At 39.8% G+C, this 21,464-nt stretch overlaps 1 protein-coding gene across 1 annotated transcript in view; it reads left to right on the top strand.

Annotated features, from left to right (window-relative positions):
* The window catches only part of TAF4B (TATA-box binding protein associated factor 4b), a 167,431-nt gene that overhangs the window by 22,577 nt on the left and 123,390 nt on the right, over positions 1-21,464 (top strand). The window contains exons 2-3 of the mRNA XM_050767138.1: positions 12,632-12,777; positions 15,304-15,411. Coding sequence (XP_050623095.1) covers positions 12,632-12,777; positions 15,304-15,411 — 254 coding nt within the window. The remainder of the gene's footprint in view (positions 1-12,631; positions 12,778-15,303; positions 15,412-21,464) is intronic.

The raw sequence follows: 21,464 nt of genomic DNA, 5'->3' as shown, positions 1-21,464 counted from the left end.
GTGCATGAAACCCCTGTCACGTATCCCCTAGACTGCTCAATCAATCACAGTCCTTTCATATGAAATCTTTAGTGTTGTGAGCCCTTAAAAGGGACAGAAATTGTGTACTCGGGGAGCTCAGATTTTAAGGCAATAGCTTGCTGATGATCCCAATTGAATAAAGCCCTTCCTTCTACAACTCGGTGTCAGAGAGGTTTTGCCTACGGCTCGTCCAGCTGCACCAGCACTTTGGAAGGCCAAGGCAGGTGGATTACTTGAGGTCAGGAGTTCGAGACCAGCCAGGCCAACATGGCAAAACCTGGCCTCTACTAAAAATACACAAAAGTTAGCCAGGTATTGTGGTGCATGCCTGTAGTCTGAGCTACTTGGGAGGCTGAGGCATGAGAATCGCTTGAACCTGGCAGCAGAGGTTATAGTGATCCAAGATTGTGCCACTGCACTCCAGCCTGGGCAACAGAGCAAAACTCTCTCTCAAAAAAAAAAAAAAAAAAAAAAAAAAAAAAAAAAAGGAGCCCATTTACAGTGAAATGAGTGTTGAAACATTTAATAAAGGTGTAGCACCAATGAAATTAAGATATGGAACATTTAATTCCCAAAATATTTTTGTCTCTTTAGAAAAAAAAAAAAATGTGTGCACACTTTGTCTACTTTTACATACTTGGAATTCTGTGATACCACTTTTATATCCTGATATTCACTTATTATATGGTGATGACTTTCTATATTATGAACTCAGCACTTTAATTTTTTTTTTTTTTTGAGACAGAGTCTCATTCTTTCTTTCACCCAGGCTGGAGTGCAGTGGTGTGACCTCAGCTCACTACAACCTCCACCTCCTGGGTTCAGGCAATTCTCCTGCCCTAGCCTCCTGAGTAGCTGGGATTACAGGCGCATGCTACCACGCCTGGCTCATTTTTGTATTTTTAATAGAGATAGGGTTTCACCATGTTGGCCAGGCTGGTCTCAAACCCCTGGCCTTCTGTGATCTGCCTGCCTTGGCCTCCCAAAGTGCTGGAATTACAGGCATGAGCCACTGCAGCCGGCCAGTTATTTTGGTTGGTTTGTTTTTGAAACACGGTCTCACTCTGTCCCGTAGGCTGGAGTGCAGTGGCTCGAACATGGCTCACTGCAGTCTCAAACTCCTGAGCTCACATGTTCCTTGTCTCAGCCTCCCAAGTAGCTGGGACCACAGGCAGGCACCACCAGGCTTGGCTAATTATAAAAATTTTGGGGCCGGGCGCTGTGGCTCACCCCTGTAATCCCAGCACTGTGGGAGGCTAAGGCAGGTGGAACATGAGGTCAGGAGATCGAGACCGTCCTAGCTAACACGATGAAACCCCGTCTCTACTAAAAATACAAAAAATTAGCCGGGCGTGATGGTGGGCGCCTGTAGTCCCAGCTACTTGGGAGGCTGAGGCAGGAGAATAGCGTGAACCTGGGAGGTGGAGCTTGCATTGAGCCGAGATCATGCCACTGCAGTCCAGCCTGGGTGACAGTGAGACTCCATCTCAAAATTTTTTTTTTTTTTTTTTGTAGAGATGGGGTTTCACCATTTTGTCCAGGCTGGTTTTGAACTCCTGAGCTAAAACGATCCACCCACCTCAGCCTCCCAAAGTGCTGAGATTACCAACATGATCAGTGCTAATTATATCCTGGATTCTATGCTAAGTGCCATAGATGCAATAGTAAATAGGGTAGATATTCTGTGGGTTTAGTTTTTGTCTAACAAACTTGTTTTTGTAAAATAATACATACATATAAAGAAACCCAAAAAATACGGAAAGTAAAAAGAAGAAAGTAAAAATCACCTGAAATCCAACAACCTACCCTTAAAAAATGAAATTGAATAGAGATAAATAGAAGCTCAATTTTGGCAAATCAGCTGTGTAAATGGAGGATAGGGGAGATATACCATAACTAATAGCATGACCTGGGATATAAACTTCTTCATTGCTTTAATTTTTTCTTTTATTTATTCACTTCAGGAAATGAGGGAAATTTAAGTGACCTTAAGCTCTTAGTAAGGAAAACTGTGACGTGAAAAATGGAAGAAATTTGGCCTGTAGTGCCTGAGGAAGGAGACAACTTAGCATATGTTAGCCACATCTAAGTGTTTCTAGTCCTATGGAAATGAGAGTGGGCTTATTTTGTGTGGATATTAATGGGAGGCACGTTTGGTTCCATATTGAGGAAGGACTTATATTCCTGGTCTGCTTGTGAAAGAGTGACACAAACAAATCTCCATTTTCCTAATCCTGGACTATTTGAAAAGAGGCTAAAAGCTGACTAGTGAGGCATTTTGTATATGTATTAATTTGTAATAGATAGATTTGTAAGGATCTGCTATTTTTTCAGGGGCAGTATTTACAAATGCTGTGAATGTGGAGACATCAGAGAACCTCCATTCAGATCGGCTTGCCATCAAGAAATTGGCATTTTGGGATGTTGGGATGTAGCAGTTCACTGGGCTGAAGGGTCGAGTATCTAAATCATGTACCAAGTAGAGAGTGGACACTGGACCACGTTACACTTTAATAGTTTGATATTTATAGAGGAAAGGTGCTATGTAATCTAATATATGATTACACACTGTCAACATGCCTGTAGAATAAACAGGCAATTTTTTTATGATTGGAAAAAGTGAGTCTCAGATATTTATCAGGATTGGATTCAAAGAGACTTAGTCACTGGTCTTCAGAGAAGAAACTAACATTCAGTTTCCCTTTGTTTTTAAGTGCTCTCTATTATATTGTTGCTTCTCATTGGAATTGGGCCTTTGAGATAAATAATTGGTTAAGGTTGCAAAAGGAGTGTTTTGCATCTTGAAAACACTTTGGTCTGAAGATGAGCTGGTTATTTTATTCTCAGCATTGTCTGTCTACAGCTATTCTAATATTGCCTCCTAGTGATGTTTTCAGTACTTAGTTGAAGAAAAGTTTGAATTGTGGACCTCTTGGCATTAATAGCTACCTGCTAAAAAAGTCAAAAATCCTCTCACATATATTGTCTCATTTGGTTCCTTTAACAATCCAGTGAGGTAGGTCTGAGGTTTACCCATTCATGAACATGGATATCTTTTCATTTATTTAGATCTTCTGTTATTACTTTTAACATACATTTTTCAATGTGTTTTTCACATGTTGAAAGTAATTAAAGTATGAAGACATTTCGTAGTTTTCATAGTGTTAGTTTTGTGCTTTGTTAAATTTATCTTTAAAGTATATTTATTCTTTTTGATGCTATTGTGAATAGAATCATTTTCTTAATTTCATTTATGGTTATTCATTGCAAGTGTATAAAAATACAGTTGATTATTGAATATTGATCTTGTATCCTGCTACCATGCTAAATTGATTAATTCTAATAGTTTTTTAGAGGGTTCATTAGGATTTTCTATATATAGTAGTTCCTCTTCCCTTATCTAATGGTCTCATTTACCCATGGTAACTGCCTCCAAAAATATTGAGTGGAAAATCCCAGAAATAAACAATTTGTTTTAAATTGTGTGCTATTCTGAGTATTGTGATGAAATCTGTCTCCATCCTGCTGCATCCTGCCTGAAATGTGAATCATCCCGTTGTCCAGTGTATTGATGCTCTGTATACTTACCTGCCTGTTAGTTACTTATTAGCCCTCTTGACTGTTACAGTACACAGTATTACAGTGTTTGTGTTCAGGTAACCCTATTTTAATTAATAAGAGCCCCATAGCTTACAAGAGTGGTGATGCTGGTGGCATATTTTTAAATTCTATTTTACTATTATTTATCCTATTTTATTATTAGTGTTGCAAATATGTTACTGTGTGTAATTTATAAATTAAATTTTATCATAGGTATGTATATATAGAAAAAACATAATATGTAGGGTTCCATATTGTCTGAGGTTTTAGGCATCCACTGAGATTGTGGAATCTTATGAGATCATGCCATCTGTAAATAGTTTTACTCCTTCCCTTCTGCTTTGAATGCCTTTTATTTCATTTTCTTGCCCGGTTCCCCTTGGTGGAACGCTGAGTATAATGTTGAACAAAAATAGTGATTGTGCGCGTCCTTGTCTTATCCTTCATCTTAGATATCCTTGTCTTATTCCTGATGTTAGGGAGAAATTCAGACTTTCACAATAAGTATGATGTTATCTGTGGGTTTTCTGTAAATCCATTTATCAGGTTGAGGAAATTTCTGTTTCTCTTTTTTTGGGGGTCTTTTTATCTGAAAGAAATTCATGTTGAATTTTGTCAAATGCTTGTTCTGCATCTGTTGAGATGATCATGTGATTTTTGTCTTTCATTCTATCGATAGGGTGTTTTATAGTAGTTAATGTTTGGATACTAAACCACCCTTGCATTCTTGAAATAATTATCACTTGGTCATGGCATATAATGCATATAAAATATTGCTGGATTCATTTTGCTAGTACTTGGTCGAGAATTTTTGTATCTATATCCATAAGGGATGGCCTTTGGTTTTCTTATGATGTCCTTGTCTGTTTTTGGTATCATTAATACTGACCTTATGGAATGAGTTGAGACATGTTCCCCACTTTCTTATTTTTTGGAAAACTTTGTGAAGGATTAACATTAAATTTTCTTTTAAATGTTTGGTAGAATTGACCAGTAAAGTCATCTGGACCTGGGCTTTTCTTGCAGATACTCTTTTGATTCGATATCTTCATTCATTAGAGGCCTATTCAGGTTGTCTGTTTTTCTCTTGAGTCAGTTTCAGTAGTTTATGTGTTTCTAGGAATTTGTTTCGTCTAAATTGTCTAATTTATTAGTTTATAATTGTTTACAGTCTTCCCTTATAATCCTTATTTGTATAATAATACTTATGCCCCCCTCCTGATTTTATTTTGTTAATTTATTTTTTTGAGATGGAGTTGCGCTCTGTTGCCCAGGCTGTAGTGCAGTGGCATGATCTTAGCTCACTACAACCTCTGCCTCCTGGGTTCAAGTGATTTTTCTGCCTCAGCCTCCTGAGTAGCTGGGACTACAGGCATGTGCCACCATGCCCGGCTAATTTTTTTGTATTTTTAGTAGAGATGGGGTTTCATCATGTTGGCCAGGCTGGTCTTGAGCTCCTGACCTCAAATGGTCTGCCTGCGTTGGCCTCCCAAAGCGCTGGGATTACAGACCTGAGCCACCATGCCTGGCCTCACACCTGATTTGAATAGTTTGAGTCTTTTTGTTATTCTTAGTCATTCTAGATAAAGGTTTGTCAGTTTTGTTTATTTTTTTCCCCAAGGAACCATCTTTTGGTTTTGTTGATTTTTCTCAGTTGTTTTTCTGTTCTGTATTTACCCCTGCTCTTAATCTTTATTATTTCTTTTCTTCTGCTTGCTTTCGTTTTTATTTTGCTCTTCGTTTACCAGTGTCTTAAGGGGAAAGGTTGTTAGTGATTTGAGATATTTCTTCCTTTTTAAGACAGGCATTTATTAGCTGTACATTTTTCTCTAAATAGTGCTTTAGTTACGTCACATAGATTTTGGTATGTTGTATCTTCATTTTCATTCATCTCAAAGTATTTTCTAGTTTCCTTTGTGATTTTCTCATTGACCCATTGGTTACTTGGAAATGTGTTTATTATGCACGTATTTGTGAGCTACCCCACTTTTTTTTTTCTGTCACTGTTTTCTAATTTCATTCCATTGTAGGTGGAGACCATACATTGTATTAGGTTGGTGCGAAAGTAATTGTGTTTTTTTGCCATTACTTTCAGTGGCAAACTGTGATTACTTTTGCATCAACCTAATATAATTTCAATTTTTAAAAGTTTATTGGGGTTTGTTTTGTGTCCTAGTATATGGTCTGTCTTGGAGAATGTTTTGCATACACTTAAGAATGCTATTTTTGTTAGGTGAAGCACTCCATAGATGTGAGTTAGGTTTAGTTGGTTTGTAGTTTTTTCAAGTGTTTGATTTCCTTGCTGCTTTTCTGTTTAGTTCTATTCTTCATTGAAAGTGGGGCATTGCAGTGTCCAAGCAATTGTTGAATTATTTTTTCTTTTATCACTTTTTGCTTCATATATTTTAGGCTCTGTGTGTGATGTATATGTGCTTAAAATGTTACATCGTGTTGATCTGTTAGCCCCAGCATTACAAAATGCCCTTCTTTATCTTTTGTTTAAAGTCTAGGCCGGGCGCGGTGGCTCAAGCCCGTAATCCCAGCACTTTGGGAGGCCGAGACGGGCGGATCACGAGGTCAGGAGATCGAAACCATCCTGGCTAACATGGTGAAACCCCGTCTCTATTAAGAAATACAAAAAAAAACTAGCCGGGCGAGGTGGCGGGTGCCTGTAGTCCCAGCTACTTGGGAGGCTGAGGCCGGAGAATGGCGTGAACCCGGGAGGCGGAGCTTGCAGTGAGCTGAGATCCGGCCACTGCACTCCAGCCTGGGCGACAGAGTGAGACTCCGTCTCAAAAAAAAAAAAAAAAAAAAAAAAAAAAAAGTCTATTTTGATATTAGTATGGCCACTACAGCTTTCTTGTGGTTGCTATTTGTATGATGTCTTTTATTTTCAACTCTTTTATATCTTTGAGTCTAATGTATGTCTCTTGTAGGCAGCATATAGCTGAATTTTGTTTTTTGTCCCACCCAACACTTTCTGCCTTTTGATTGGATTATTTTGTACATTCACATTTACATTTAATGTTACTATAGTTGGACTTAGGCCAGCCATTTACTTTTGTTTCCTATATGTTTCTTTTACTTTTTCCTCTATACTTTTCCGGCTTTCTTTTGTATTAAGCAAATATTCCCTAGGGTAACACTTATCCTTTGTAATTTTTTCAACATGTTTTTGTTTTTCTTAGAGGTTGCTTTAGGGCTTACAAGATGAATCTCATTGGAATCTCCTTCATGTGTATATTAACTTATTTCAGTGAGACAAAGAAGCCCTCTCTTTAAGCTCATTTCCGGCTTTCCTCTGCATGTGTGTTTGTGAGTGTGTGTGTATGTAATTATTACTTTATACCTTGCATCTAGTTATATCACAAACCCAGCTATACTTTATTATAATGATTATGTTACATAATTTTATGTATTTTAAAGAAACTGAGGCAGGGTGCAGTGGCTCATGCCTGTAATCCCAGCACTTTGGGAGGCCGAGGCGGGCAGATCACGAGGTCAGGAGATCGAGACCATCCTGGCCAACATGGTGAAACCCCAACTCTACTAAAAATACAAAAATTAGCTGGGCCTGGTGGCGTGTGCTTGTAATCCCAGCTACTCAGAAGACTGAGGCAGGAGAATCACTTGAACCAGGGAGTTGGAGGTTGCAGTGAGCCGAGAAGACTGCACCACTGCACTCCAGCCTGGTGATGGAGCAAGACTTCATCTCAAAAAAAAACAAAAACAAAAAACAAAAAAGCTGAGGGAAGGAGAGAGCAAGGACATGTTTATATCATTTGTTACATTACCTTATTTGTCTTTTCTGGATTTTCTTCATTTGTTCCTTTGCTTCTGAGCTACCATCTGAAGTACCTTTCTTAGTACAATACAGCTTTTCTTCCACCTATTTCCTCTGTGCTTCTATTTGTAACAGTTTTACATTCCTATATGTTAAATTTCCAAAGATATAATTCTATACATATTGTTCTATACAATAGTTTTTTAAAACCAATTATGAAAGGAGAAGTAATAATGCATTCATACTGCCAAATTACATAATTACCAGTGCTCTTTGTTTTTTCCACGTGAATTTGAATTACTGTCTTGGTCACTTGTTTTCAGCCTGAAGAACTTCATTTAGTGTTTTTTGTATGGACTGTCTGCTACTAATGAATCTTCTTAGTTTAAATTTTTTTTTTTTAATTGTTTTGGAGACAGGGTCTTGCTCTGTCGCCTGTGCTGGAGTGCTGTGGTGTGATTATAGCTCACTGCAACCTTGAATTCTTGGGCTCGAGTGATCCACCTCAACCTCTCAAGTAGCTGGGATTACAGGTGTGCACCACCACACCGGGCTACCTTTTAAACTTTTTTATCTTTTTAATTTTAGAGATGGGGTCTTGCTTTGTTGTCCAGTCTGGTCTCAAACTCCTGGACTTAAGCAGTCCTGCTTCAGCCTCCCAAAGTGCTGAGATTACAAGTGTAAGTCACTGTGCCAGCCTGTTTTTAAATTTTAAATGTCTTTGCCTTCCTTTTTTCTTTGTTTTTGAACATTTTTACTACTATGTATCTTGGTGTGGCTCTCTTTGCACTTACCTTACTTGGGGTTTCTTGAGCTACTTTGATGTCTGTATTATTTTCCTTCAAATTTGGGAAGCTTTCAGCTGTTATTTCTTTGATTTTTTTTTTTTTTTTCCTGTTCCTTTCTCTCTCTCCTCTCTTTCTGGTACTCAAATTATGCCTATGTTGGTGTCTTTAATGGTGTTCCATGTTTTCTGAGAATCTGTTTATGTTTCATCATTCTTTTTGTTCTTTTGATTGCATAATTTCTATAGATTTATCTCCAAGTTTGCTGATCTTTCTTTTGCCAGTTCAGGTTTACTTTTGAATCTCTTGTGAATTTGTTACTGTAGTGACAGAGGTTCTGTTTTTTAAAAATAATATTTATCTCTAGTGATACTATAGATGTATTACACCTTCCTTTACTTCTTTAAGTATGGTTCCTTTTATTCATTTGAATATACTTATAATTGTTACTCTGACATTTATTAAATCTGACATCTAGTCTGCCTCACCAGTGGTTTTTGTTGCCTGCTTTTCCCTGTGTTTATGTCACACTTTTCTGTTTCTTTACATGTCATAGTTGTTAACGATAGTGTAGCAACTCTTAATACTGGTCCCCACTCCATTGGGTGTGTTACTGTTTTTTGATTTTTTAAAAATGTCTATGTGGACTGTTTTAGTGAGGTCTCCTTTTGCTACAATCAGCAGCTGCTAATGTTGCTTTTTAGAGGGCACATCCTTGAACATGAGCACTGTCATCCTTAGCAGGACTCTCTGTCTCTTTGTCTCATGTCTCTGTTAAGCTGTCTGCTTATGCTGGTATCACATCTGGCTATTAGGATCCACTCATTGCCAGCTGATTGCCCTGTTGTTTTCAACAATGCCCTACAGCCTAACTTGTTGCACAGTCTGATCCAATTAAATTTGGGCTCCTTTACAGAGGTAATTTTTTTAGGCCAGTGTTTGAGGTTTATTCTGACCCAAGGAGGACCCTTCTTAGTTGTTTCTTTGGTTTTCTTTGGTAAACTAGTAGACTTATGGTTTAGCTTGTATGTCTCATGAAGCTACAGCCTCCTCTTAATTGCTACTTTGTATTTGAGGGTGCCTTTAGCCTTGAACTTCTCCACTCTGTTTAACGTAAAGACATTTCATTTAGGGAGATATTGGGAGCAGAGGTCGGGACTGTGGCTTTCTTCTCTCTGAGTAATGTCCCTGCTCTAGGAATAGGGTACTGGGTGTGGGCAGTACTCAGGTCTTTTCTGCTCACCTCTCTCAACATGGAACCTCCACCTTATGAAAGAGCTGAGATGAGACACTTGAGTTCTAAGTGTTCCAGTGTGCTGTCCTTGAAGGACAGATTTCCTTTTATGAATGGGAATGGGTGAAAGAAGGGAGACTTGAACCTCTAGGATGCACCTGTCTCAAGTTTATCCTCTTCAGTATGTAGCTGGGATGGGGGTGAGGATTGGTAGATGAGAAATGCAACTGACCTGCTCCTCCCAGGAAGATACCATACATAGCCTTAGATTGGGAGGTTAGGAGAGAGGGAGCCCTGCCTGTGTTCTTGGCCACACTCCCTGGAATGGAATTTCTGTCATGTTGAGGTGAGAAGGGAAAGAGGGGAGTTGGTTGCAGCTCAAAGGCCACATACTCTTGTTATTCTTACTGAGTTTTAGCAGATCTCCAATAACTGTAGTCATTTTCTGTATGCCTTAGGACAGTTTCCAAACGCTTTTTTTTTGAGACAGAATCTCTCTGTGTCGCCCAGGCTGAAGTGCAGTGGCACGATCTCGACTCACTGTAGTCTCCGCCTCTCAGGTTCAAGTGATTCTCATGCTTCAACCTCCTGAGTAGTAGCTGGGATTACAGGTGCCTGCCACCACACTCGGCTGATTTTTGTCTTTTTCAGTAGAGACGGGGATTCACAATGTTTGCCAGGCTGGTCTCAAACTCCTGGCCTCAAGTGATCTGCCTGCCTTGGCCTCCCAAAGTGCTGGGATTACAAGTGTGAGCTACCATGCCTGGCCAGTTTCCAAAAACTTTGAATGGTTGTTTTATAAAAATAATTTTCACCAGTTATGCCTATTTTACTGGGGAACAGGGTTGTAGAGATCCTCTTGCCACCATTCTGAAAATGGAACTCCAGCTATGAATATTTTTGTTTGTGCCTCCTTTTTACACAAAAGACTTTTTAAAAAAGATTTCATTTATATTAAGACACAGTGTTGTGCTGTGTCACCTAGGCGGAAGCGCAGTGGCACCATCATAGCTTGCTGCATCCTTGAACTTTTGGGCTCAAGTGAGCCTCCTGCCTCAGTCTGTTGAGTAGCTGGGACTACAGGCACACACCCACTGCATTTGGCTAATTAAAAAATTTTTTTTTGTAGAGACAGGGTCTCACTTTGTTGCCCAGGGTAGTCTCAAGCCCCAGGTCTCAAGAGATCTTCCTGCCTTAGCCTGCCAAAGTGTTGGGATTACAGGCATGAGCCACCAAGCCTGGCCAAGAATTACTTTAGGTTAGAAATACTGAGTTACAGGATACGCAAATGGAAATAAATTTTGCACAGTCATGTAAAATTGAAGAAAGTAGTTAGTTGTACCAAATTGTACTGCCACCACCAAGATATTAGAATTCCTGTTGATACACTTTTCTCTAACCCTTGGTATTGCCATTGGTCATCTTAATCTTTGCTCGTCTATGTAGATAGGAAGTGATATTTCAGTGTGGTCTTAATTTACCTTTCCCTGTCCTTGGCGTCTGTGTTTCTTTTGTGCATTTTGGATACTCATCCTTTGAATATATGTGAACCAAAATTTTATTTCATTACCTGATGGTGTCTTTTGCTGAGTAACAGTTTTTACTTTTAATATAGTTGAGTTTATCAAACTTTAAGAAATTCTTCCCTATCCCAATTTCAGAAAGTCCTTTCTCTCTCTGTCTCTCTGTCTCTCTGTCTCTGTCTCTGTCTCTCTCTCTCTCTCTCTCTCTCTCTCTCTCTCTCTCTCTCTCTCTCTCTCTCTCTCTCTCTCTCTCTCTCGACAGGTTCTTGCTCTGTGTCCCAGGCTGGAGTGTAGGCACGATCATAGCTCACTGCAGCCTCGAGCTCCTGGGCTCAAGCTGTCCTTCTGCCTCAGCGATTGTCCCAAGTAGCTGGGACTACAGGCATGCAGAAAGATAATTTTCTACGTTGTCTAAGAGTTTAAAAATCTTTACCTTTTACTTTTATATTCTTAATGCACCTGGTTTTTGTGAATATGTGTGAAATAGGCATCTGAAAGGTCAACCTAAAAGAAAGAAGCTGAGGCAAAATTAATATAGTGAGTTTGTTTGGGCCAGCGTTGAGTACAGCTTCCCAGGACACACAAATTGTCTTGGGGAGTGCCTTTGTAACAAACAGGTTTTTAAAAGCAAAAAAGGGGATAAAGAGTGGGTTGATTAAAACGTTACTTGTCAGCCAGGTGTGGTGGCTCACACCTGGAATCCAGCACTTTGGGAGGCTGAGGTGGGAGGATCACTTGAGGTCAGGAGTTTGAGACCAGCCTGGCCAACATAGCAAAACCCCATCTCTACTAAAAATATAAAAAAATTAGCCGGGCATGGTTATGCATGCCTGTAATCCCAGCTACTTGGGAGGGTGAGTCAGGAGAATCTCTTGAACCCGGGAGGCAGAGGTTGCAGTGAGCCCAGTGAGCCACCTAGGCGACAGAGCGAGACTCTTCTCAAAAAAAAAAAAAGAGTTACTTGTCAGGAATCCTCATTGGTTTGCAGAAATAACATTGATTGGTTATACCTTGTTGAACTATAGAGTGTGGTTTATGTTATCTGGCATGTGGCGTTGTTAGGTTACTTTAAAGTTACTTGTGGCTACAGCAAGCAGTTTCAAGAGAGGATTGATTACATAGCAAAGGGGAGTAAGACCTAATTGCTGTCTCATTTTAATGCCTCTCTGGGGGAGATAATTTTAAAGGGCTCACATTTATATATATTTTTCTTTCTCAAATTTTATCTTTTCCATATAGACCAGCTAATTGACCAGCCCCACTTACTGAATAGTCTCTCCTTTCCTCATGAATCTACAGAGCCTTTTAGGAAAATGTGATATGACATATCTGCATGAGTTGATTTGGGGGTTCTCTATTCTATTCCAGTGGTCAGCTTATTCAGTCTTATGCCGTTAACCCCACCATCTTAATTACCGTAGCTTTATAGATAGTTTTGATGTCATGAAGGAAGAGTGTTTTGCTTTCTTCAGGAACATCTCATTGTATTCATAGATTTTACATTTTTAAATAGCTTGGAGTAAAAACATTTGTTCATTTTTGTATATAAGTAGCAGACATGAAATTCACTATGTACTGAAGACATCATTTTAAAGTGTTGAAAGAAATGGGAGAAGAAAATATGTGATGGTTATGCTGTATTTATTGGCTCAGAGGTCACTTTTTTTTCCTTTTTTAAATATAGGAACCGTGTTGATTAAAAGTAACAGTGGTCAGTTGATGTTGGTATCTCCTCAGCAAGCTGTAACAAGAGCCGAGACGACAAGTAACATAACCTCAAGGCCAGCAGTACCAGCGAATCCTCAAACAGTCAAAATCTGTACAGTGCCGGTAATATACCGTAAATATTTTTCATCTTTCTTTCTCAGCTGTAATTTTCATATAAATGTTGTGTATATGTTTGCTAGTAAACAATAATGTAAGACATGATTCTGCTTAGCTTTTTAAGTCAGCTTCCCTTGAGTATGTCAATTTAATAAAGATTTTTGGTTTTGTCCTCTGATAATTGCCAAAATAGTAAATTCAGTCTTCATATTCAGATTTTATGTCCTCAAAGGAATGTTCAGAGGGTTCTTTCCATCTTTTTTTTTTTTTTTTTTTTTTTGAGACGGAGTCTTGCTTTGTCACCCAGGCTGGAGTGCAGTGGCCGGATCTCAGCTCACTGCAAGCTCCGCCTCCCGGGTTTACGCCATTCTCCTGCCTCAGCCTCCCGAGTAGCTGGGACTACAGGCGCCCGCCACCTCGCCCGGCTAGTTTTTTGTATTTTTTAGTAGAGACGGTGTTTCACTGTGTTATCCAGGACGGTCTCGATCTCCGGACCTCGTGATCCGCCCGTCTCGGCCTCCCTAAGTGCTGGGATTACAGGCTTGAGCCACCGCGCCCGGCCTTTCCATCTTTTTTGAGACAGGGTCTCACTCTGTCTCCCAGGCTGGAGTATAGTTGCGTGAACATGGCTCAATTGGTTCACTGCAGCCTCAAGCTCCCGAGCTCAGGTAATGCCTCAGGCTCCCATGTAGCTGGGACCACAACTGCATACCACCATGCTCGCCTAATTTTACTTTTTGCAGAGACAGTGTGTCACTTTGTTGCTCAGGCTGGTCTTGAACTCTTGGGCTCGTGACAATCCTCTTGCCTTGGCCTCCCAAAGTGCTGGGATTACAGATGTGAGCCACCGCACCTGGCCTATTTGCATCTTAAATGGAAAGAATATAATAGTTCTGCCTCCCGAGTAGCTGGGATTACAGGTGCCTGCCACCACGCCCAACTAATTTTTGTGTTTTCAGTAGAGACACGGTTTTGCCATGCTAGCCAGGCTGGTTTTGAACTCCTGACCTCAGGTGATCTGCCTTCCTCAGCCTCAGAGTGCTGGGATTACAGGTGTAAGCCACTGTGCTTACCCTGTTCTGCTTTAATTTTAATTTTTGATAAAATAGTAATTTTTTTTTTTTGAGACAGAGTTTCGCTCTTGTTAGCCAGGTTGGAGTGCAATGTCACGATCTAGGCTCACTGCAGCCTCCGCCTCCAAGGTTCAAGTGATTCTCCTGCCTCAGCCTCCTGAGTAGCTGGGATTACAGGCATGTACCACCACACCTGGCTAATTTTGTATTTTTCGTAGAGATGGGGTTTCTCCATGTTGGTCAGGCTGGTCTCGAACTCCTGGCCTCAGGTGATCTGCCCACCTTGGCCTCCCAAAGTGCTGGGATTACAGGTGTGAGTCACCGTACCTGGCCTATAGTATTCATTTTTATTTGTATCTTATAGACATTATCTTTAAGAAGTACAGATATCTGCTGCATTTCATTAACTTGGCATTGTTAGAACCACTTATTTTACATTCATGGTGATCTTTGTAGATAACTGAAGCTTATCGTGTTTGATAGAGTTAAAAACATTTTTATGGAGCCGGGCGCGGTGGCTCATGCCTGTAATCCCAGCACTTTGGGAGGCCGAGGTGGATGGATCACGAGATCAGGAGATCGAGACCATCCTGGCTAACACGGTGAAACCCTGTCTCTACTAAAAATACAAAATATTTACCCTGGCATGGTGGTGGGTGCCTGTAATCCCAGCTACTCGGGAGGCTGAGGCAGGAGAATGGCGTGAACCCAGGAAGCAGAGCTTGCAGTGAGCCGAGATCACACCACTCTACCTCAACCTGGGTGACAGAGAGAGACTCTGTCTCCAAAAAAAAAAAAATATATATATATATATATATATATATATATTTTTTTTTTTTTTTAAATGGGTATTTTACTTAAATAAAAAATGCTGAATGTAGTTTAGCATTTTATTGATGACTCAGGCTCATTGTAATGACAGATTGCATTGTTTTTTGTTGTAATAATCATTCTCTGCCAGTTTTTTTCATTTTTGTGCCCTACTAATTTGATTCTAGGTCCTGAAACAGTCATTTTCTCTGTTACCATATCTGTCAATAATAGCTACTCCTTCCCTTTGTATTTTGGTTTAACGACTGTGGGTTGAGAATAGAGGTTAGCAGGTTTTTGTTTATAATTAAATATTACATAAGAATCTATATTTTTTCTGTATGAACCAGAGTCAAGATTAATATTTTAATGTTGAATACTGTAATATTTATTTAGTTTGAAATTTCAGATAAATGGGTTATTTATTGAATCAGTTGCCACCTTAGAAATATGAAATGAGTGTCATCTGGGCAGCTGATCAGTTCAGTTAGGTTTGTAGTACAGAATGTGCATAAAACACATAAGGTTATAATGCCAGTCATAACAAATACATTTGCTGTCATAAAGTGTTCTAATGTTCACTATAGTACTGATTTTAAATTACTAACGCTAATGACTTTGTGTTATCTTGCTCCCCTCCACCGCCAAGAACTCTAGCTCACAATTAATCAAGAAAGTGGCAGTGACACCTGTTAAAAAATTGGCACAAATAGGAACTACTGTGGTAACCACTGTTCCGAAGCCTTCCTCAGTACAAGTAAGTTGTACTGGCCATTCGTGCACTGGTTATTCTCTTAACTTTAAAAAAAAAAATCATTTAGTTATTTCCTGTTAGATATATAAGTTACTATGTGACATTGAAGATAGCAATTCAGTGATATATGATGGCACTTATCAAACTGGGAACTGTTGGAGGTATGGGAAACAAGATAAACATGGTGTATATTCTTGGAATACCAGTTTTACTTAAGTGTATTAAATTAATACAAATCTGCCTAATAGCCATGTGTTGCAGTATCTGGAAGCAGGTGCTGAGATGAAATTTGGGATATATAGGGATAAATACCCATGGAAGGAAAGGAGAGTAGGTAAGAGTTTGAACTAGATGCAGGCCCAATAAAGCCTTAGCCAACCTAGTGGAGAACTTTGGAGCATATATGGCCTGTCAGCATTGTCCCACTGGGCTAACATGTTTGGCTGGGTTTAATTCCTACTCTCTGTTCAGTCATTGCATGTGGACTTCCCTGGGAAAGTTACCTTTGGGCAAGGTGATCCTCTGCAGCTGAGGGAAGCCTGAGGGAACTGATAAATGGAGGCTGTCTAATATCATTCCTAGCAGCTAGTTAGGACAGTACATATCACTCCTTGTCGTGGTTCGTCACAGGCTACTCCTTGCATCACTTGGATCTGTTTCTTCATACATGTTGGAGATCAGCTGTTCTGGGATTCTCATGGTTTTCTTCTTTGGGGAAACAAAGAGGAGGTTAATACGATGAACTACAGTCCCTACTGCTGCAGCTGGTTTCTGGTGGCACCTGATACTAATTATTACCCTCTTCCACTCTCCCTTCCTAGATTCTGTTCACCCTCAACTACCAGCTATACTGGTCTTCATTAACTTAAGTGATAAGGTGACCAGACCCTCATCCCTGAGGGATCTGTGGTCTTAATAACCATCTTCATTTGAGGTCAGGGTTGCTACATTTGTCTATTTATCATTACAATTGGGCAAGGAAATATAAGGAGGTGAATAAGATTAAGTGAATCTTCTGAATCACATGGATTCACCACACATACTTCTTTTTGCCTCATTGTGTAATAGCGACCCTACCTCCTCCAGATGATGGGAGTCAATTACTCTTCCGAAGATAATTACTCTTCTCTTTCCTGCTGGATCATGGTTATAAGGAACCAGAGTGCAGCCATAGTGTCTATTTTATTTTATTTTATTTTATTTATTTTTGAGGACAGAGTCTTGCTGTATCGCCCAGGCTGGAGCACAGTGGTGCGATCTTGGCTCACTACAACCCCTACCCCCTGGGTTCCAGTGATTCTCCTGCCTCAGCCTCCCAAGTAGCTGGGATTATAGGCATGTGCCACCACGCCCAGCTGATTTTTTATATTTTTAGTAGGGACGGGGTTTCACCATGTTGGTCAGACTGGTCTTGAACTCCTGACGAAGTAATCCATCTACCTCAGCCTCCCAACGTCCTGGGATTACAGGCATGAGCCACCACACCCAACTCTTAGTGTCTGTTTTTAGTGTCTGTAGGAACTCTTGCTTTGTCCTCTGGTGGAAATGTTTGCTTCCTGTGGGCAGAAATGGGAAACAAAATGTCCTCCGGTGAGTCTTTGTTGTGAGTGATGATAAGTGGGGCCATTCATGCTGCTTCTCCTTAATTCCTTGATCTATGGGTTTGTCCTATTGGGGACATAGTACCATATGGAAATTTTTGATTCAATTAGTATGCTGAGTCTTGGAGGATGGAATCCCATATTCATAGAGTATTGCCTCTATGTTTGTACTTCACCTGTACCTCTTGCAGGCTGTTCTAAAATTTTACTAGACTCCTGGTTTCTGAGTCAAGATACGTGATAAAACCAGTGGATCCAATAGTCCTGGGACTATGCATCTTCTTGGAGCATGCTGTGTGGAATCCCATGCTAGCGGATCAGACCCTCTTTTGGTGTTACAAACTTTAACCATACTGCTCACATTGTTTTCTTCTAACAGAGATGATGAGCAGTGAATCTGATTTTAAACATAGTATTTTTCTACTGATACCATTTGTTGGCACGTAACATGCTTGACACTTTTTTAGGTGCCTTACATTCATCATCTCGTTTCATCCTTGTGACTATACTGTAAGAAAGTGTTACCTCCATTTTATATGAAGATTAAGAAGCTTGCCTGATTTCTGCTAGTATGTGGCAGAGTGAGGATTTGAGCCTTTATCTGACTCTGGAAACTGTTCTTAATGACCTATGTACTGATTATCTCAAAACCTACTGTATTTTTTTTCCTTAGGATAAATTCTAAGGAGATTATTGAGCCAAAAAATATAAATTTAGGCCTATTGATAGCTACTATTATATTGTTTTATGAAGAAGTTAACCACTTTAGACTATCAGTACTTCGAGTATATCAGTTTTTCATTGGATATAGTTCTTAAAGATTCAGTACATAAATAACACCACAGGTTAAAAAAATATATTGCAGAGAGAAAACATACTTAGCAACATGATCTTAGATACTTAAGATTGCCATTTGTATGTTATGGCTCTTCAGGACACAGAGAGCAAATTATGTTGTGCTGGGATAACTGAAGGAACTCCACTACACTACTTCTTCAGGGCCCTTTTGGGAGCCAGTTTAGTGGTAAAGTGTGTTTCTTGGATATTACTTCTTAGAGTGTATCAGGGATTCTCCACATCCATGGACTTTAATCTGTCCCCTGCCAGCTACAGCCACAATTCTATTTCTGTGCTCTCTAAATATTTGTTGAAGTCTTAATAGTTCTAGAACGTGAATGCTTGTGTTCATTTACTTAGTAATCATAGTCAGTGAACACTAATTATATTTGTAGTTTTTAAAAAAATAGAGATGAGGTCTTGCTCTGTTGCCCAGGCTGTTCTTGAACTACTGGGGCTCAGGCAAATCCTCCTGCCTCTGCCTTGCAAAATGCTGGGATTATAAGGATCAGCCATTGCACCCAGCCTATATTAGTAGTTTTTATAAAAGAGACAACCTGGAGTCTGTGAATTCAGATGAGGGGGAAAACCTTTACTAAGCTTTAACTAAAACTTAGAATTTCTTTCAGCTATGAATGTAGGCTTCAAACTATGGAACCATGCAGTATTACATTGTGTTAGTACATACCTGTGACTTTGTCACAATAGAAATAATTGAAATTTGTGTGTTTCCTCATGTCCGTAGGTATCTTAAAATGCTCATGCTATTCTGTCATTGATGTTTTTGTGTGAAACATTTATTTTTCCTAATTTAGGTTGATGCATATTTTAAGTTGGGCTACTCCTTAGTGGTAGCCTAGAGCAGTGGAAATTAGTAAAGAATGAAGTTAATGATACCTGTCCACTTTAAGGGATAAGCCTCTCAGTTTTAGGCATGGAAATAAGGAGCTAGAACTTAAAAATGAGAGAAGATACAACTCCTTGTACTTGATTGTCAGACTGTAAAGGCAAATGTGTGTGTTAAGAAATTTTGGAAGTGTTTTCCTATTAGGCTGTCTAATAAATATAACACAAGGACTAGTTAGAAATCTTGTGTTCACTTTTATGTTGTATTTGATGAAGATGTAGTTTGGCTCATTGTTAGGTTGGAATCTAATGTGCAAATGAGTAGTATTTCTAATTAAATATGAACATACCTAAAGTGATTGCTCTTTCAGACAGGTACAGAAAATGACCCTCCTTAAAATGCTATTTCATCTTCTCAATTTCCATACAACTCATTTTATTGGCTCTGTGTAGAATTGATTTTCACACGTTTATTTCACATATACTTCAGTCCGTTTTCCTCCTGTCCTCAAAACATGCCTAGTCAGTCAGTGCAGCTTTGCAAAGCATTGAAGTTACTATTGGCTGGTCTATTGAGTCAAAGGCAGAGTTGTGATTGATTTTAAGACACTTTGGGCTGGGCACGGTGGGTCACACCTGTAATCCCAGCACTTTGGGAGGCCTAGACGGGTGGATCACCTGAGATCAGGAGTTCGAGACCAGCTTGGCCATCATGGTGAAACCCTGTCTCTACGAAGAATTCAAAAATGAGCCGGGTGTAGTGGTGGGCGCCTGTAATCCCAGCTATTGAGGAGGCTGAGGCAGGAGAATCGTTTGAACCAGGGAGTTGGAGATTACAGTGAGCCGAGATCGCATCACTGCACTTCAGCCTGGGTGACAGAGCAACACTGCGTCTCAAACAAAACAAAACAAAACAAAACAAAAACACTTCGAAGGATGAGGGGAAATGGAATTTATTAGGCAAAAAGGAAAAAAAAACTCAGCAAAGCCAGAGGGGTTCCCGTTAACAGGCCCCCATCTCACAAATTGAATCTCGGGGTCACCACACAGGAACAGGAGAGGCCAGGCTCCTCCCCCTTGCAAAGGGTGTGATCTTCCCGAGGCTCCACCCCTCCTCCCAGTGGGCAGGCGTGTGGGCGATTCTTCTGGGACCTTCGCCGTGTCTACCGGGTTGCGTCTATCAAGATCATCAGGCATTAGATTCTCACGAGGAGAGTGCAGCTTAAATCGCCTGCATGCGCAGTTCATCAGAGGGTTCCCGCTGCTATGGGATTGTAATGGCGCTGCTGATCTGACAGGAGGCAAAGCTCAGGCAATAAGGCTCACTTGCCTCTGTGTGTCCCTGTTCTTAACAGGCCACAGACCCATACCTGCCCGCGGCACGGGGGTTGGGGATCGCTGTGGTGAGATACAAGTAGTAGCTATACTAGAAAGCGTTATGAAGGACCGATTTTTTTTTTTTTTTACCGGAGACAGGATAAAAAGAATTCCATAAATGTCCGCTCTTCTTACAAATGATAGGACGTTTTTCCTAAACTCACATTTCAGTTGGACTTTAGCTTGCTTCCTGAGGGAGGGGGACAGTACGCCCCCATGGAACCTCTCCCATCAGTCCTCAGAGGTGATCATAACCACCAGCTAAAATTCCAGATTACACTTTCTTAGTTATGGAGAGAGTTAATGACTGATTATAAGACAGACTAAAGAAAGAGGCTTATTTACTGTACAGAAAACTAAAAATGTATTAGAAAATCTCTGCAAGAATTTAGAAGACACTGCGTGGTCGTTGTCTCTGGAGAGCAGGACTAAGGATATGAAAAGGAGGGCGACTTCCTTTTGAATGTTGCCTTTGAGGCTCTATCTATATTTAACAAAATTGTATTAAGGTGTAATTTTTAATTTTTTCTCTTTTGTTAAAAACTTTATTGTTAGTTCTAGTCCTCATCATTAATCAGTAATTTAAAAATCTTATTAAAGTTTTTGCCAGATGAGCTTTTAGTTTACTTTTCTTCTATTATCCTTATTCAGTATTGAAATATGTTACAGCCTTTGTCATAAAATGAACTGAACAGCTTTCCTTATTCTGTTTTTCTGGAACATGTTGTCTAAGACAGGAGTTAGGCAAAAATGTGGAAAAATCACATGGAAAGTATCTGAGTCTGGAGACTTGAGGGAGGGAGGTCTTTTTGGTTATCATTTCGATATCTTTTATTTGTCTATTCTAGTTTCTGTGTTTTGTGCTAATTTTGTCACTTCATGTTTTTCCAAAAACCCTTTTGGTTTTGTTTCAAATGTATTAGTATATGGTATTTAATATTTTTATTATGCATTAATATGAAATATACATGCAAACAAAAGACTACACGTAATATGTACACATATGTAATATGTTTGCTGTTGAAAAAAATAATAGTAAAATGAAGGCCCATATTACCCCAAACCCACCTTAGGGCTACCATGTGTCTCCACCCCTCTCCTGTCAATTCTCAGCATTTTAAATGTTCTTCCCGTTTGTAAAGGAAATTTTTCCTGGAGACAGGGTCTTGTTATGTTGCCCAGACTGGTCTCAAACTCCTGTCCTCAGGCAATCCTCCTGGCTCAGCCTTCCAAAGTGCTGGTGTTGTAAGTGTGAGCCACTGCACTTGTCCTCCTTCCCATTTGTTACCCTCAGAACATTCTTGTCTAGTATATGTTCCAGTCTCTCTAATGTGGGAGATTTTGTTGTACATTCAAATTCACCTATCTTGACTATTATAGAAGGAAGTTTTCTTG

This window comes from Macaca thibetana, chromosome 18, assembly GCF_024542745.1.
Source record: "Macaca thibetana thibetana isolate TM-01 chromosome 18, ASM2454274v1, whole genome shotgun sequence".
Taxonomy (NCBI): Eukaryota; Metazoa; Chordata; class Mammalia; order Primates; family Cercopithecidae; genus Macaca; species Macaca thibetana.
The sequence above is the reverse complement of the archived record's forward strand: the minus strand, read 5'-3'. Positions and strand labels throughout refer to the sequence as shown.